Source organism: Rhinoraja longicauda, chromosome 2 (genome assembly GCF_053455715.1).
Source record: "Rhinoraja longicauda isolate Sanriku21f chromosome 2, sRhiLon1.1, whole genome shotgun sequence".
NCBI classification, from domain to species: Eukaryota; Metazoa; Chordata; class Chondrichthyes; order Rajiformes; family Arhynchobatidae; genus Rhinoraja; species Rhinoraja longicauda.
Genome location: NC_135954.1, coordinates 113,355,996 through 113,371,516, shown reverse-complemented (window position 1 = coordinate 113,371,516; position 15,521 = coordinate 113,355,996). Strand labels below are relative to the sequence as shown.

General features: G+C 53.1%; 1 protein-coding gene across 2 annotated transcripts in view; it reads right to left on the bottom strand.

Annotated features, from left to right (window-relative positions):
- Nucleotides 1-582: 582 nt before the first annotated feature.
- Nucleotides 583-15,521, bottom strand: part of eef1db (eukaryotic translation elongation factor 1 delta b (guanine nucleotide exchange protein)) — a 41,605-nt gene continuing 26,666 nt past the window's right edge. For both annotated transcript variants that reach the window (XM_078426223.1, XM_078426231.1), the window contains 5 exons: nt 8,475-8,553; nt 5,167-5,282; nt 4,261-4,446; nt 2,029-2,223; nt 583-677 (listed from right to left, as the gene is read on the bottom strand). In XM_078426223.1, the coding sequence (XP_078282349.1) occupies nt 639-677; nt 2,029-2,223; nt 4,261-4,446; nt 5,167-5,282; nt 8,475-8,553 (615 nt within the window). In that variant the 3' untranslated portion in view covers nt 583-638. The remainder of the gene's footprint in view (nt 678-2,028; nt 2,224-4,260; nt 4,447-5,166; nt 5,283-8,474; nt 8,554-15,521) is intronic.

Sequence of the window (15,521 nt, the reverse complement as noted above, 5' to 3'; positions counted from 1 at the left end):
CTGGTCAGGGACCGACTTCGGGAGCTCCAAGCCGCTGGAGCTTGGGAGCCTCGATCGCGGGAGTTTCGATCGCCCCGACTGCGGATGGTTCGACAACCTCGTCCGCGGGAGAATGAGGAAGAAAGAAGATTAGACTTTATTACCTTCCATCACAGTGAGGAATGTGGGGGAGCCGCTGTGGTGGATGTTCATGTTAACTTTTATGTAGTTGTGTGTCTTGTTCCTTTTTTCTGGTATGACTGGATGGCAAATCAAATTTCACTGTACCTCAAGGGCACACGTGACAATAACGGACCATTGAACCATTAATACCCCTAAACCAGGCGTTCCCAACCTTTTTTGTCCCGTTTACCCCAGGCAACATTTCAAAAGTAAATTTACCCCCACCCTGTTTTTTTACACTTCTACTGCAACCGACAAAGGGAACATTTTAAAATACTGCTATTAACATTATTATTTTAAGTTCAAATAACAATACTGGTCGGTGAGATTTACCCCCCTGGGGGTAAATTGACCCCAGGTTGGGAATCCTTGCCCAAAACTTAAGCTGAATGCTATGATGAAGACAAGTAGACAGAGAAATGGGTTCAGCACAGGATTCCTTTATTTGTCAGTAACTCTGGGAGTGCAGGCAGACTTTAGACTTTGTTAAAGGCAGCAACATCAACACTTTGCACCTGAAAACAAGAGCAGAGTGGAAACACAGATGAGGGGCAGGGAACAGGTGAGCACACAGGTTGAACAGCATCACCCACCTCCAGTCAGCCTGTCCACAGGGCACAGGACCACAGGGGAAACCCAGCACACAAGCCCAGCTCTGAGCTTCCAGGACAACTGACCTGGAAGCCACAGAGGCTCCAATCAAGGAACTGGACACAAATTCAAACCATGTTACCCAAGCCCAATGATGGATTAAATCTGGGCCGGCACGGTGGCGCAGCGGCAGAGTTGCTGCCTCACAGCGCCAGAGACCCGGGTTTGACTCTGACCACGGAAGCTGTCTGCACGTTCTCCCCGGGACCGTGTGGGTTTTCTCCGGGAGCTCCGGTTTCCTCCCACACTTCAAAGACATGCAGGTTGGTAGGTTAATCGGCCCTCTGTAAAATGTCCCTAGTGTTTAGGGAGTGGATGGGAAAGTGGGAATAACATGGAACTAGTGTGAACGGGTGATCGATGGACTCGGTGGGATGAAGGGCCTGTTTCCGTGCTGTATCTCATAACCACAGCTGTAGAAAGTGCCATGTATTCCACAGCCACTTTAATACAGGTCTGTTGATACAGGAGAAAGGGAAGCAATCAATTGGCCCCAGTGTGCCGGGAGCGGATGGGAAAGTGGGATAACATGGAACTGGTGATCAATATGGTCAGCGTGGTCTCGTGGGCCTGTTTCCATGCTGTATCGATCAGGAGTGGACACAAAGTGCAGGAGCAACTCAGCAGGCCGGGCAGCATCTCTGGCGTGTATGGAAAGGTAACGTTTCGGGTGGGGATGGCTGTAGGCATCACCTATCCGTGTTCTCCTGGGATGCTGCCTGAGCCGCTGAGTTACTCCAGCACTGTGTGTGTGTGTTTATCTGCACACAATCATCTGCATTTGCCTGGGTCCCACCATTCACAGCGTTGGGCCGCGAGGAACAGGTGGCTCTGTGAGTAGGGTCGCCAATTTTCTAACCCCCAAATAAGGGACAAGGTGACGTCACCGCTCCGCGTCCCACGTGGCCTCACCCAGCCAGCGGCTCCTGTTCCACCAACACCGACCGTCTGGGTCGGGAGGGTGGTTGCTACGCAACTTCCGTCAGGCGGCACCTGGGCCTGCACTGTCCGGGCCTACACTATCCGGGCCTACAGCACCCCCCGGGCCTACAGTGTCCGCGCCTACAGCGCCCCCCAGGCCTAATATGGGACAAGGGCGGTCCCGTATGGGACAAACCCATCCAGCCCAATATACGGGATAGTTGGCAACCCTGTCTGTGTGTATCTGGTGCCCTGCACCTGCGGGCTTCGGCAAGAGTAGAGGTCATCACTCACGTAGTCCTCAAACTTGGTGATCTCCTCCTCCAGCTGGTCGGTGCCAACCTTGTCGTCCTCCACCACACACTGGATCTGCAGCTTCATGATGCCGTAGCCCACGGGCACCAGCTTGGAGGCTCCCCACAGCAGCCCGTTTATCTGCACCGTACGCACGCACTCCTCCAGCCTCCCCATGTCCGTCTCGTCGTCCCACTGCGGGGAAGAGGGACGGTTACACATTACAGGACCCGGAACCCACACAGGCAACCCCCGTCCCCCACCAAACCCCCACGACCTCACTGTCAGACTGAAGGGTCCCGACCCAAAACGTCACCCATCCATGTTCTCCAGGGATGCTGCCTGACCCGCTGAGTTACTCCAGCACTTCCCCCCTCTCCCTCTCTCTCTCTCTCTCTGGATAAGGTGACCAATAACCAAACCCAGCAGCGGAAAACCAAGCTTTCATATTTACCATAAAAAAGACACAAAGTGCTGGAGTAACATAAGTTTATAGGTAGACACAAAATGCTGCAGTAACTCAGCAGGTCAGGCAGCATCTCGGGAGAGGTGCTGCCTGACCCACTGAGTTACCCCAACATTTTGTGTCTACCAGCGTCTGCAGTTTTTCCCTATACACAAGTTCATAAGTGAGAGGAGCAGAATTAGGCCATTCGGCCCATCGAATCTACTCCGCCATTCAATCGTGGCTGATCTATCTTCCCCTCTCAACCACATCCTGCTGCCTTCTTCCCATAACCCCTGACACCCGTACCAATCAGAACCTATCAATCCCTGCCTTAAAAATACCCAATGACGTCCTCCACAGCCGTCGGTGGCTATGAATTCCACAGATTCACCACCCTCTGCCGAAAGAAACTCCTTCCCTTCTCCTTTCTAAAGGTACATCCTTTTATTCTGAGGCTCAGCGAGTCAGGCAGCATCTGTGGGGATGTTTTGTGTTGGGATGCTTCTGGAGTCTGACGAAGGGCCCCAGCTGGAAACGTCATGTTGCACGGTGGCGCAGCAGTAGAGTTGCTGCCTCACAGCACCAGAGACCCGGGTTCAACACTGACTACGGGTGCTGTCTGTACGAAGTTTGTGCATTCTCCAGACCGCGTGGGTTTTCTCCGGGTGCTCCGGTTTCCTCCCACACTCCAAAGACGTGCAGGCTCGTAGGTTAATTGGCTTCAGTAAAACTGTAAATTGTCCCTAGTGTGTGTAGGGTAGTGCTAGTGTATGGGCGATCGCTGGTCGGCACAGACTCCGTGGGCCACAGGCCTGTTTCTGCGCTGTATCTCTAAAGTCATGTTCCCCAGAGATGCTACCTGTCGAGCCACTTTGTGTCTGTCTTTGGATCTGCAGTTGCTTGTTTCTAACAGGAACCATCTTGTGGATAATTGCCATACATTTGAGGATTTGAGTATAGGAGTAAAGAGGTCCTTCTGCAGTTGTACAGGGCCCTGGTGAGACCGCACCTGGAGTATTGTGTGTAGTTTTGGTCTCCAAATTTGAGGAAGGACGTCCTTGCTATTGAGGCAGTGCAGCATAGGTTCACGAGGTTAATCCCCAGGATGGCGGAACTGAACTGTCATATGAGGAAAGATTGGAAAGACTGGGCTTGTATTCACTGGAGTTTAGAAGGATGAGAGGGGATCTTATCGAAATGTATACAATTATAAAAGGACTGGACAAGCTAGATGCAGGAAAAATGTTCCCAATGTTGGGGGAGACCAGAACCAGGGGCCACACAGTCTTAGAATAAAGGGGAGGCCATTTAAAGCTGAGGTGAGAAAAAACGTTTTCACCCAGAGAGTTGTGAATTTGTGGAATTCTCTGCCACAGAGGGCAGTGGAGGCCAATTCACTGGATGAATTAAAAAGAGAGTTAGATAGAGCTCTAGGGGCTAGTGGAATCAAGGGGTATGGGGAGAAGGCAGGCACAGGTTACTGATTGTGGACGATCAGCCATGATCACAGCTGGCTCGAAGGGCCTCCTCCTGCACCTATTTTCCATGTTTCTGTGTATCGGTGCACTGTGGATGTTCACATTCATAGTTATAGTAGAATGAGGCCAGTCGGCCCATCGAGTCTACTCCACCATTCAATCATGGCTGCTCTCTGCCTCCTTAGGCAGTCGGCTTGATTGTAATCAGGTGTTGTCTTTCTGCTGACAGATTAGCTTTTCCCTGTACCTGGGCACAGGTGCCAGTGAACGAGACTGAGCCCGAAACTGGGCGGGCGGGTGACTCACGGGCTTGACGTCCAGCAGAATGGAGGACTTGGCCACCAGGGCGGGCTTGCTGGACTTCTTCGCCGCATACTGCCGCACACGTTCCTCACGGACCCGCTCGCTCTCCCTGCTCGCCGCCTCGTCATCACTGCTCCCAAACAGGTCAATCTCATCGTCACCATCCTCCACCGGCTGCTGGGCTGCAGGCTGAGGGGGGGGCACAGGGTGAGGGTGAAGGGCGTGGGTGAGCACAGGGTGAGGGTGAAGGTGAGGGCACAGGGTGAGGGGGGGCACAGGGTGAGGGGGAGGGTGAGGGGGGGCAGCACAGGGTGAGGGGGGGCACAGGGTGAAGGCGGAGGGGGCACAAGGTCAGGGTGAGGGGGGTGTGTGGGTGTGGGTGAGGGGGGCGCAGGGTGAGGGTGATTACAGGGTCAGGGTGTAGGTGAGGGGGCCTTACAGGGCGGGGGGGGGGGGGGGTTTCCAGGGTGAGGGGAGGGGGGGGGGGTTACAGGGCAGTGCCGGGCACCGGGACAGAGGGCAATAAACTGCTCCCAGACATCGGCCAACATCCCCTCCTTAGTGAACCCACAGCCACCCCTCCCCATTCCCCATCCACCACCCCCCTCAATAACCCTCCTCTGCATTTACCCCACCCCACCCCCCTCAATTACCCTCCTCTGCATTTACCCCACCCCACTCCCCTCAATAACCCTCCTCTGCATTTACCCCACCCCACCCCCCTCAATTACCCTCCTCCGCATTTACCCCACCCCTCATCTACCCCTCGCCCCCCCACCCCATTTCTCCTCCTCCCTGCCCCCATCGATTACTCTCCCCTCCCCCTCAGTTGCCACCCCCTCACCCATTGCCCCTGCTGTCCTTGCCCCAGTGTGTGTGAGGCTGTGCTGCGGGGCAGCTGCCACCTACCTGGGCGCGGGTCTGGGCGGGGGGGCACAACGCGGGCATGCTGCCGCCCAAGGATTTCTCCACGGTCGCGAGACGGATCTCCAACTTGGACAGCGTCAGCCGCAACTGCTCCACCTCTGGCCGTGTGAATGAGGGAGAGAGAGAGAGAGAGAGAGAGGGAGAGACAGAGAGAGAGAGAGAGAGAGAGAGAGAGAGTATTGAGCAGCTCCAGAGCACAACACACTCGTAACCCCCACCCCCCACCCCCATTCATTCTGCATTGCCAGTAAGGTCAGCACTTTTAATTTAGTTTTACTTTAGAGATACAGGCCCACCAGGTCCGCACCGACCAGCGATCCCCGCACACTAACACTATCCTACACCCAGTAGGGACAATTTTTACATTTACCAAGCCAATTAACCTACAAACTTGAACGTCTTTGGAGTGTGGGAGGAAACCAAAGATCTGGGAGAAAACCCACGCAGGTCACGGGTAGAACGTACAAACTCCGTACAGACAGCACCCGTAGTCAGGATGGAACCCGGGTCTCCGGCGCTGTGAGGCAGGAATTCAACCGCTGTGCCACCGTGCCACCACTTTGGGACCAATTAACAAACCCCCTTCAACAGGAGGTCTTGCCAGAGGGTTTCAGATAAGAGCGCAGCACGGAAACAGGCCCTTCGGCCCAATTCGTCCATGCCGACCAATATGCCCCATCAAACCAACTCCATTTTCCCGCATTTGGCCCACATCCCTATAAACCTTTCATAGAGTGACACAGTGTGGAAACAGGCCCTTTGGCCCAACTTGCTCAAACTGGCCAACATTCCCAGCTGCACTAGTCCCACCTCTCTGCGTTTGGCCCACATCCCTCTAACCTGTCCTATCCATGCACCTGTCTAAATTGTTTCATAAATGTTGTGATAGTCCCAGCCTCAACTACCTCCTCTGGCAGCTTGTTCCGTACACCCACCACCCTTTGTGTGAAAAAAATCACCCCTCAGATTCCTATTAAATCTTTCCCGTAAACCTATGTCCTCTGGTTCTCGATTCTATACTCTTGGTAAAAGTCAACCCGATCTATTCCTCTCATAATTTTATACACCTCTGTAAGGTGTATCCAAGTATCTTTAAAATGCTGTTATGGTAACAGCATCAACTAAGATGTCACAGAGGCACAGCTGGTAGAGTCACTGCCGCACAGCGCCAGAGACCCCAGTTCTATCCTGACCTCGGGCGCTCTCTGTGTGGAGTTTGCACGTTCTCCCTGTGACCACATGGGTTTCCACCAGGTGCTCTGGTCTCCATCATGGTCTGGTTTGGCTCAGCCACCAAGCACGACATCCTGAGGCTGCAACGAATCGTTCGAGCAGCTGAGAAGGTTGTTGGCTGCAACCTTCCCCCCCATTGACGAACTGTACACTGTAAGGGCCAGGAAGCGAGCGGGCAAGATCATCTCTGACCCCTCTCACCCTGGCCACAAACTCTTTGAAGCACTTCCCTCTGGAAGGCGACTCCAGACTGTCAAAGCAGCCACAGCCAGACATAAACACAGCTTTATACCGCGAGTAGTAGCTCTACTCAACAACCAAAAGTCTGCTGTCTCTTTGTGCTCTTGTTTATTTCACTCACATGTTTAAACTGTAATGTCGTATTCTTAATGTTTTATGCTTTATTTTTAACTGCATGTTCGTGTTGTTACTTGCGAGCGGAGCACCAAGGCACATTCCTTGTATGTGTACATACTTGGCCAATAAACTTACTCATTCATTCATTCCAAAGACATGCAGGTTTGTAGGTTAATTGACCTCTGTAAATTGCCCCCTAGTGTGTAGCGAGTTGATGACGCAGTGGGAAAATGTGCAACTAGTGTGAATGGGCGATCGATGGACAGCACGGATTCGGTGGGACGAAGGGCCCGTTTCCATGCTGTATCTCTACACTAATCTCTGAGCTCCCTCCACTGTCAGCTCGTTCCACACACCCACCGCCCTCGGAGTGAGATAATCGCACTTATAATTTTAGAAACATATCAAATTATAAAAGGACTGGACAAACTGGATGCAGGAAAAATGTTCCTAATGTTGGGGGGGTCCAGAACCAGGGGCCACACAGTCTAAGAATAAAGGCGAGGCCATTTAAAACTGAGGTGAGAGAAAAACCTTTTCACCCAGAGAGTTGTGAATTTGTGGAATTCTCTGCCACAGAGGGCAGTGGAGGCCAATTCACTGGATGAATTTAAAAGAGAGTTAGATAGAGCTCTAGGGGCTAGTGGAATCAAGGGATATGGGGAGAAGGCAGGCACGTGTTACTGATTGTAGATGATCAGCCATGATCACAATGAATGGCGGTGCTGGCTCGAAGGGCCGAATGGCTTTCTCCTGCACCTATTTTCTGTGTTTCTGTTTCGGCTTCCCATTAAATATTTCTCCACTTAACTTAATCCTCGGCCCTTTGGTTTGTGATTTCCCAACTCTGGCTAAAGACTTGTTGCTGACCAGCGATCATCCCGTACACTAGCAGTACCCTACACACCAGGGGCAATTTACAATTTTTAACCAAAGCCAATTAACCACAAACCTGTACGTCTTTGTACTAGGGGGTGTGGGAGAAAACCAGAGCACCCGGAGAAAACCCACGCGGTCACAGGGAGAGCGTTACAAATTCCACGCAGACAGAACCCGTAGTCAGGATCAAACCCGGGTCTCTAGCGCGGTGAGGCAGCAACTCTACCACTGCGCCACTATCCCTCTGAACCCCGTTCCCGTTAGGTCGGCACGGTGGCGTAGCGGTAGAGTTATTGCCCTACAGCGAATGCAGCGCCGGAGACCCGGGTTCCATCCCGATTACGGGTGCTGTCTGTACGGAGTTTGTACGTTCTCCCCGTGACCTGCGTGGGTTTTCTCCGGGATCTTCGGTTTCCTCCCACACTCCAAAGACGTGCAGGTTTGTAGGTTAATTGGCTTGGTAAATGAAAAAATTGTCCCTAGTGGGTGTAGGATAGTGTTAATGTGCGGGGATCGCTGGTCGGCGCGGACCCGGTGGGCAAAAAGGGCCTGGTTCCGCGCTGTATCTCTAAACTAAACTAAACCTAAACAGAGCACCCGGAGAAAACCCACACGGTCACGGGGAGAAGGTACAAATTCGGCAGCAGACAGAACCTGTAGTCAGGATGGAACCCAGGTCTCTCGCGCGGTGAGGCAGCAACTCTACCGCTGCACCACTGTCCCTCTCAACCCCGTGGTCCTGCCTTCTCCCCATAACCTTCCGAATCGAGACACTTGGAGCCAGCACTCCTGGGCCTCTTAGCCCACCCGTCACCACCTACCTTTGTGGAGGCCGAGGTTCTCCTTCTCCAAGGTAGTGACCCGGGAACACAGCTCTCCATCTGCACCCTGCACGGCGCTCTGTGGAGAGAAGAGGGTCAGTGTTAGCTCAGTGCACTGAGCAGAACAGGAGGCACAATGCAGGCCCTCAGCCCCCGCCCCCGTTGGGAAGAGGCCAACGAGCTGTTTGATAGCAGAGTGATACAGCGCACACAGGCCCTTCGGCCCACCGGGTCCGCGCCGTCCAGCGATCCCCGCACATTAACACTGCCCTACACACACTAGGGACAATTTTACAATTATACCAACCTGATTAACCTACAGACCTGTACGTCTTTGGAGTGTGGGAGGAAACCGGAGCACCCGGAGAAAACCCAAATCAGGTCACGGGGAGAATGTACAAACTCCGTTCAGACAGCACCCGTAGTCGGGATGGAACCCGGGTCCCTGACTCTGTGAGGCGGCAACTCTACGCTGCGCCACCGCGCCGCCCACGTGAGAACAAGAGGCCCAACTGCAAAACAGACCTCTCACCAAGGAGAGACGGGGTACGACGGGCACACAGCAACAGGGACACCAGAGGAAGAGAGCAGCAAGAGGACAGGCAAAGGCAGCAAACATGCACTCCCTCAGCTCGGCATTTGTGAACCATGGCTGACTGCAAGACTACACCGAGCAGCCAAAACATTATGACCACTGACAGGCAAAGTGAATAACATTGGTTATCTTGTTACAATGGCACCTGTCAAGGGGTGGGATATATTAGGCAGCAAGTGAACAGTCAGTTCTTGAAGTTGGTATGTTGGATGCAGGAGAAATGGGCAGGAGTAACGACCTGAGCGACTCTGACAAGGGCCAAATTGTTATGGCCAGACGACTGGGTCAGAGCATCTCTGAAACGGCAAGGCTTGTGGGGTGCTCCCGGTCAGCAGTGGTGAGTACCTACCGACAGTGGTCCGAGGAGGGACAAACCACAAACCGGCGACAGACAGGGTGTTGGGCGCCCAAGGCTCATCGATGCGCGAGGGCAACGAAGACTATCCCGTCTGGTCCGAAACAACAGAAGGTCGACTGTGGCACAAGTCACAGTACTGGAGCGACTAGGCTTGTATATGCTGGAATTTAGAAGGATGAGAGGGGATCTTATTGAAACATATAAGATTATTAAGGGATTGGACATGTTAGAGGCAGAAAACATGTTCCCAATGTTGGGGGAGTCCAGAACCAGGGGCCACAGTTTAAGAATAAGGGGTAGGCCATTTAGAACGGAGATGAGGAAAAACCTTTTCAGTCAGAGAGTTGTAAATCTGTGGAATTCTTTGCCTCAGAAGGCAGTGGAGGCCAATTCTCTGGATGCATTCAAGAGTGAGCTAGATAGAGCTCTTAAAGATAGCGGAGTCAGGGGGTATGGGGAGAAGGCAGGAACGGGATACTGATTATGAATGATCAGCCATGATGACATTGAATGGCGGTGCTGGCTCGAAGGGCCGAATGGCCTCCTCCTGCACCTATTGTCTATAAGTCACGAAAAATGTTAATGGTGGTCACGGGAGGAATGTGTCACAATACACAGTGCATCGCACCCTGCTGCTTATGGGGCTGCACACGGAGCATATTAGGCAGGTGGTCATAATGTTTTGGCTCAGCAGGTCATAATGTTTAGGCAGATCGGTGTATATTCAGTCAGCACCCGGAGATCAGAATCACTCTGCACAAACGTCCTCCCTTTCTCAGGAACACTCTTTATAACTAGACAGGTTCTCCGAGATCATTATTTTGTAACAAACCAGAACAGATTCAACGCTTTTGGATCAGTCTCATGGAGACACGAGGGACTGCAGACGCGTGAATCTTGAGCAAAACACAAAGTGCTGGAGGAACTCAGCGGGTCGGGCAGCATCCGCGGAGGGAAAGGACAGACGGCGTTTCGGGTCGGGGCTCTTTTAGACTTTAGAGATACAGCGTGGAAACAGGCCCCGTGCCAACCAGCGAACCCCGCACACCGGCACTATCCTACACACCAGGGACAATTTTTTTCTTGACCAAAGGCAATTAACCTACAAACCTGCACGTCTTCAGAGTGTGGGAGGAAACCAGAGCACCTGGTGAAAACCCACGCTGTCACAGGGTGAAGGCACAGACATCTGTACTAGCACCACCCTTAGTCAGGATCGAACCCAGGTCTGTGTGGGAATGGAACGCTAGCTGAGATGCCCGACTAGAATGGGTCGATTGGAATTTAGAAGGATGAGAGGGGATATTATGGAAACATATTAAATCCTTAAGGGATTGGACAGGCTAGATGATGGAAAAACATTCCCGATGTTGGGGGAGTCCAGAACCAGGGGTCAGTTTAAAAATAAGGGGGAGGCCATTTAGGACTGAGATAAGGAAAAACTTTTTGAGCCAGAGAGTTGTGAATTTGTGGAATTCTCTGCCACAGAGGGCAGTGGAGGCCAATTCACTGGATGCTTTCAAGAGAGAGTTGGATTTAGGTCTGAGGACTGACGGAATCAAGGGATATGGGGAGAAAGCAGGAACGGGGTACTGATTGTGGCTGATCAGCCATGATCACATTGAATGGTGGTGCTGTCTCGAAGGGACGGAAGGCCCACTCCTACACCTATTTTCTATGTTTCTATGCCTTTCAGGCTGAGACATTAAACCCAAGTACACTCTGGGGCCCAGGTGAGAGATTGCATGGACGCGCAAGGACCTACAATCTTGCAATCTTGAGCAAAACACAAAGTGCTAGAGTAACCCAGCGGGTCAGGCAGCATCTGTGGAGGGAATGGATAGGCAACGTTTCATATCGGGACCCTTCTTTGGTCTCTGAAACGCTGTCTGTCCGTCTCACTCCACAGACGCTGCCTCATCCGCCGAGTTCCTCCGGTGAAGATAGACACAAAGTGTTGGAGTAACTCAGCGGGCCAGGCAGCATCTCTGGAGAACATGGGTGGGTGACGTTTTGGGTCAAGACCTTTCCTCAGACTGAGAGTCAGAGGGGGAGAGAAACTAGAGGCGTGAGAAGGTTCAGAGTTCCTCCAGCAATCCAGGGAAACGATCTGGAATGTTTCTCTGCCACAGAAGGCAGTGGAGGCCAATTCACTGGAAGAATTTAAAAGAGAGTTAGATAGAGCTCTAGTGGCTAGCGGAATCAAGGGAAACGGGGAGAAGGCAGGCACGAGTTACTGATTGTAGATGATCAACCATGATCACAATGAATGGCGGTGCTGGCTCGAAGGGCCAAATGGCCTCCTCCTGCACCTATTGTAATTGGCTTCCATTGCCTTCTGTGGCAGAGAATTTCACACATTGACAACTCTCTGGGTGAAAAGGCATTGAACACTTGGCTCCCGGCACACCAGGATAGGGAAGAGCTGGGAGTGCGGCTCCATCTTCCAACAGGGAATCCGGCAGCACCTCCCGGCTGCCCGCAGTTACAACGCAGGACAGGATGGGCACAGACCACTGAATCGTGCAGGGTTGTCACCACAACAGCACTAGACGCTGGGACTATCCCATCGTTTAACAAACAGTTGGACAGGTACATGGGTAGGACAGGTTTGGAAAGGATATGGAACAAGCGCAGGCAGGTGGGACTAGTGTAGCTGGGACATGTTGGGCTGTGTGGGCCAGTTGGGCTGAAGGGCCTGTTTCCACACTGGATCACTCTATGACTCTAATGTGGCACCTCATCACAGTCAAGCTGAGAAGGCCAGGGGGAGGGCTGAGCGTGGGCTTGGTCGGGGCCAGGTGAGATGCACGATCGCTCCAGGATCGAGGGCTGCCAAGTCCAACTGTGGCTGCTGCTAAAGTGCTGCCCATGGCAGGACATGCTCTGGGCTGGTGAAGAGCAAACGGCAGGGAGGGACCCCGCACCCACACGCTGCTGCTGGGGTGAGGGAGTCACGTCCTGCACTCTGACACGGAGCTCCAATGTGGAGAGAGAGGGAGAGAGGGGGGGGAGAGGGAGGGAGGAAGAGAGAGAGAGAGAGAGAGAGAGAGGGAGGGAGGGAGGGAGGGAGGGAGAGGCGGAGAGACAGAAAAAGACAGCGAGGGGGAGAGAGAGAGAGGAGGGGGGGAGAGAGGGAGGGGGGAGAGAGAGAGGGGGGATAGAGACAGAAAGAGAGAGAGAGAGGGGGGGATAGAGACAGAAAGAGAGAGAGAGAGGGGGGGATAGAGAGAGAAAGAGAGAGAGGGGGATAGAGAGAGAGAGAGAGAGAGAGGGGGGGATAGAGAGAGAGAGAGAGGGGGGGGATAGAGAGAGAGGGGGGATAGAGAGAGAGAGAGAGAGAGAGAGAGAGAGAGGGGGGATAGAGAGAGAGAGAGAGAGAGAGAGAGAGAGAGAGAGAGAGAGAGAGAGAGAGAGAGAGAGAGAGAGGGATAGAGAGAGAGAGGGGGATAGAGAGAGAGAGGGGGGGATAGAGAGAGAGAGAGAGGGGGGGATAGAGAGAGAGAGAGAGAGAGAGAGAGAGAGAGGAGAGAGGAGAGAGAGAGAGAGAGAGAGAGAGAGAGAGAGAGAGAGAGAGAGAGAGAGAGAGAGAGAGAGAGAGAGAGAGAGAGAGGAGAGAGGAGAGAGAGAGAGAGAAAGAGAGAAAGAGAGAGACAGAAAGAGAGAGAGGGGCAGAGAGAGGGAGGGATGGAGACAGAAAAAGAGAGAGTGGGGGGGGGGAGAGAGAGGGGGGGAAAGGAAGAGAGCGAGGGGGGGGTGGGGGAAGAGGGGAGAAGGGGTGTGAAACTCAAATCAAAATGCCAAAACAGACACATGCCACTTACTCGCTGGAGCTGAACAAGAAACACATTCTTTTCGAGGGGGGTGGAATAAACACAAATCTTCAGTGGTTTTGGATGGCACGAGTTAGTGCAAGCATGCCACGTGGATTTAACAGCCACACACTGGAGGGATGTTCACGCCTTGCAGCTTCTCCATGGGGTGACACTGCGAAGGTGCGTGTGCGGGGTTGTGAAAGGCCGCCCGCAGTGATTCAGGCCCGGGTCAGAGGCACAGGACATCGACACCAGAGCACACACACCGCACGGAAGAGGACGGATTGTGGCAGCAAATAGCGAGAGAGCGGCAGTATCCTCGCAGCACGATTGCACGGCATGTTAACAAACGCAACAGGCACACAACACAGCACAGCACACATAGCACTCCAACAAGCCAGCAATGGTGAGCGGCTAGACCAGCGCTTCTCAACCTTTGTACCCCTGCGGAACCCTTGAAATAATTTTCATGTCTCAGGGTACCCCTACATAAAAATCATTAATGGGGGGAGGGCCAAGATGGCTGTTGGGGGTGGGACCCGCCCGTGACAGGAGTGGCGGCCAATGAGGGGGGGGAGGTGTGCCCATCTTCGCGCTCAAAGGAAGTCGTTGCTGTCGAGCTGCTGAGCCGTAGAGAGAGGCCCACAGGAGGGTTTTGGACCCGACAGGTCCACGCCCGGCCAGTTTATCACTATTTCTCTCGGAACCCCTGGCGACCTCTAGCGGGGACCCTTGTGTTCCAGGGAAGCCCGGTTGAGAAACGCTGGGTTAGAGGCTGGGGTCAGCAGAGTAGGGGGGTGACCAAGGTTGGTGATGTGGTTGGCGAACGGGAGGGAGGGCCAGGCCAGGCCAGCACTGCCATGCCATCTCACATGGGCCGAGACTGGGTCGCCGTTATCACAGACTGTTTCTCTGCCGGCCTCCCAAACAGACGAGATCTGGTCACGGAAATACACGCATGATGGAGGTTATCGGGTGCCACAGGTCACCAGGCTCCATGAGCCCCCAACTGCTCTTGCAGTTGACACAAAGCCCCACAGATACGCCCCACACCACAGCGGACTGGCACCGGGAAACCCAGCGGGCTCCACTCTCTCCACCTCTGCCTGAGACTGCACAGCCTCTCCCTGTAGCTGGTCCTGGCAACATCCTGGTAAACCCACTCTCTCCGCCTCTGCCCTGACCTCCCCCTAAAGCTCAGTCTCCAGAGACCTGGCAACATCATCGTAAACCCACTCTCTCTACACCTCTCCCTAAAGCTCAGTCCCTTGAGTCCTGGCAACATCCTGGTAAACCCACTCTCTCCACCTCTGCCTGAGACTGCCCTACCTCTCCCAATAGCTCAGTCCCTCGAGTCCTGGCAACATCCTGGTAAACCCACTCTCTCCACCTCTGCCCAAAGCCTCTCCCTGTAGAAACATAGAAAATAGGTGCAGGAGTAGGCCATTCGGCCCTTCGAGCCAGCACCGCCATTCAGTATGATCATGGCTGATCATCCACAATCAGTACCCCATATAGTTCAGTCCCTCGAGTCCTGACAACAACCTGGTAAACCCTCTCTACCCCTGTCCTGTCCTAACCTGTCCCAACCTCTCCCTGCAGCTCAGTCCCACAAGTCCTGGCAACATCCTGGCAACCCCCCCGTCCTCTCTCCTGCAATGTTCATGGGTTTGCACCCATGTAAAGCTAGCCACCCAGTTAATTGCAACACAAACTCCCTCACCCACCCACCCCTCTTTGCCAATTTAGTGACCTTATTAACAGGGTGGGAAACAGACCTCAGATCTTTAATAAACATAAATCTCTACTGAAGTCGTCATTTTTAATCAAAAGGCTTAATAATTTTAATTTAAATCACTTTTGTTAAAAAAGATATACTTCCCAGCAGGCCCCTGAGTTCCCGCTTGTTCCCATGATCCCACCACTTTAAGATGCTTTAAAATGCCTCATACGTTTTAAGCAATAGCTTTCATTTGATTTTGTGTACAAATGAGATTCTCCTACCCCCCTTTCCCCACCCTCACCCCCCCGATTAACTTCATAAGTGATCGGAGCAGAATTAGGCCATTCAGCCCATCAAATCTACTCCGCCATTCAATCACAGCTGATCTATCTTTCCCCCTTCACCCCATTCTCCTGTCTTCACCCCGTAACCCCTGACACCCGTACTAATCAAGAATCAGACTATCTCTGCCGTAAACATTTCCATTGACCTGGCCTCCACAGCCTTCTGTGGCAATGAATTCCACAGATGCACCACCCTCTGACTAGAGATTAAA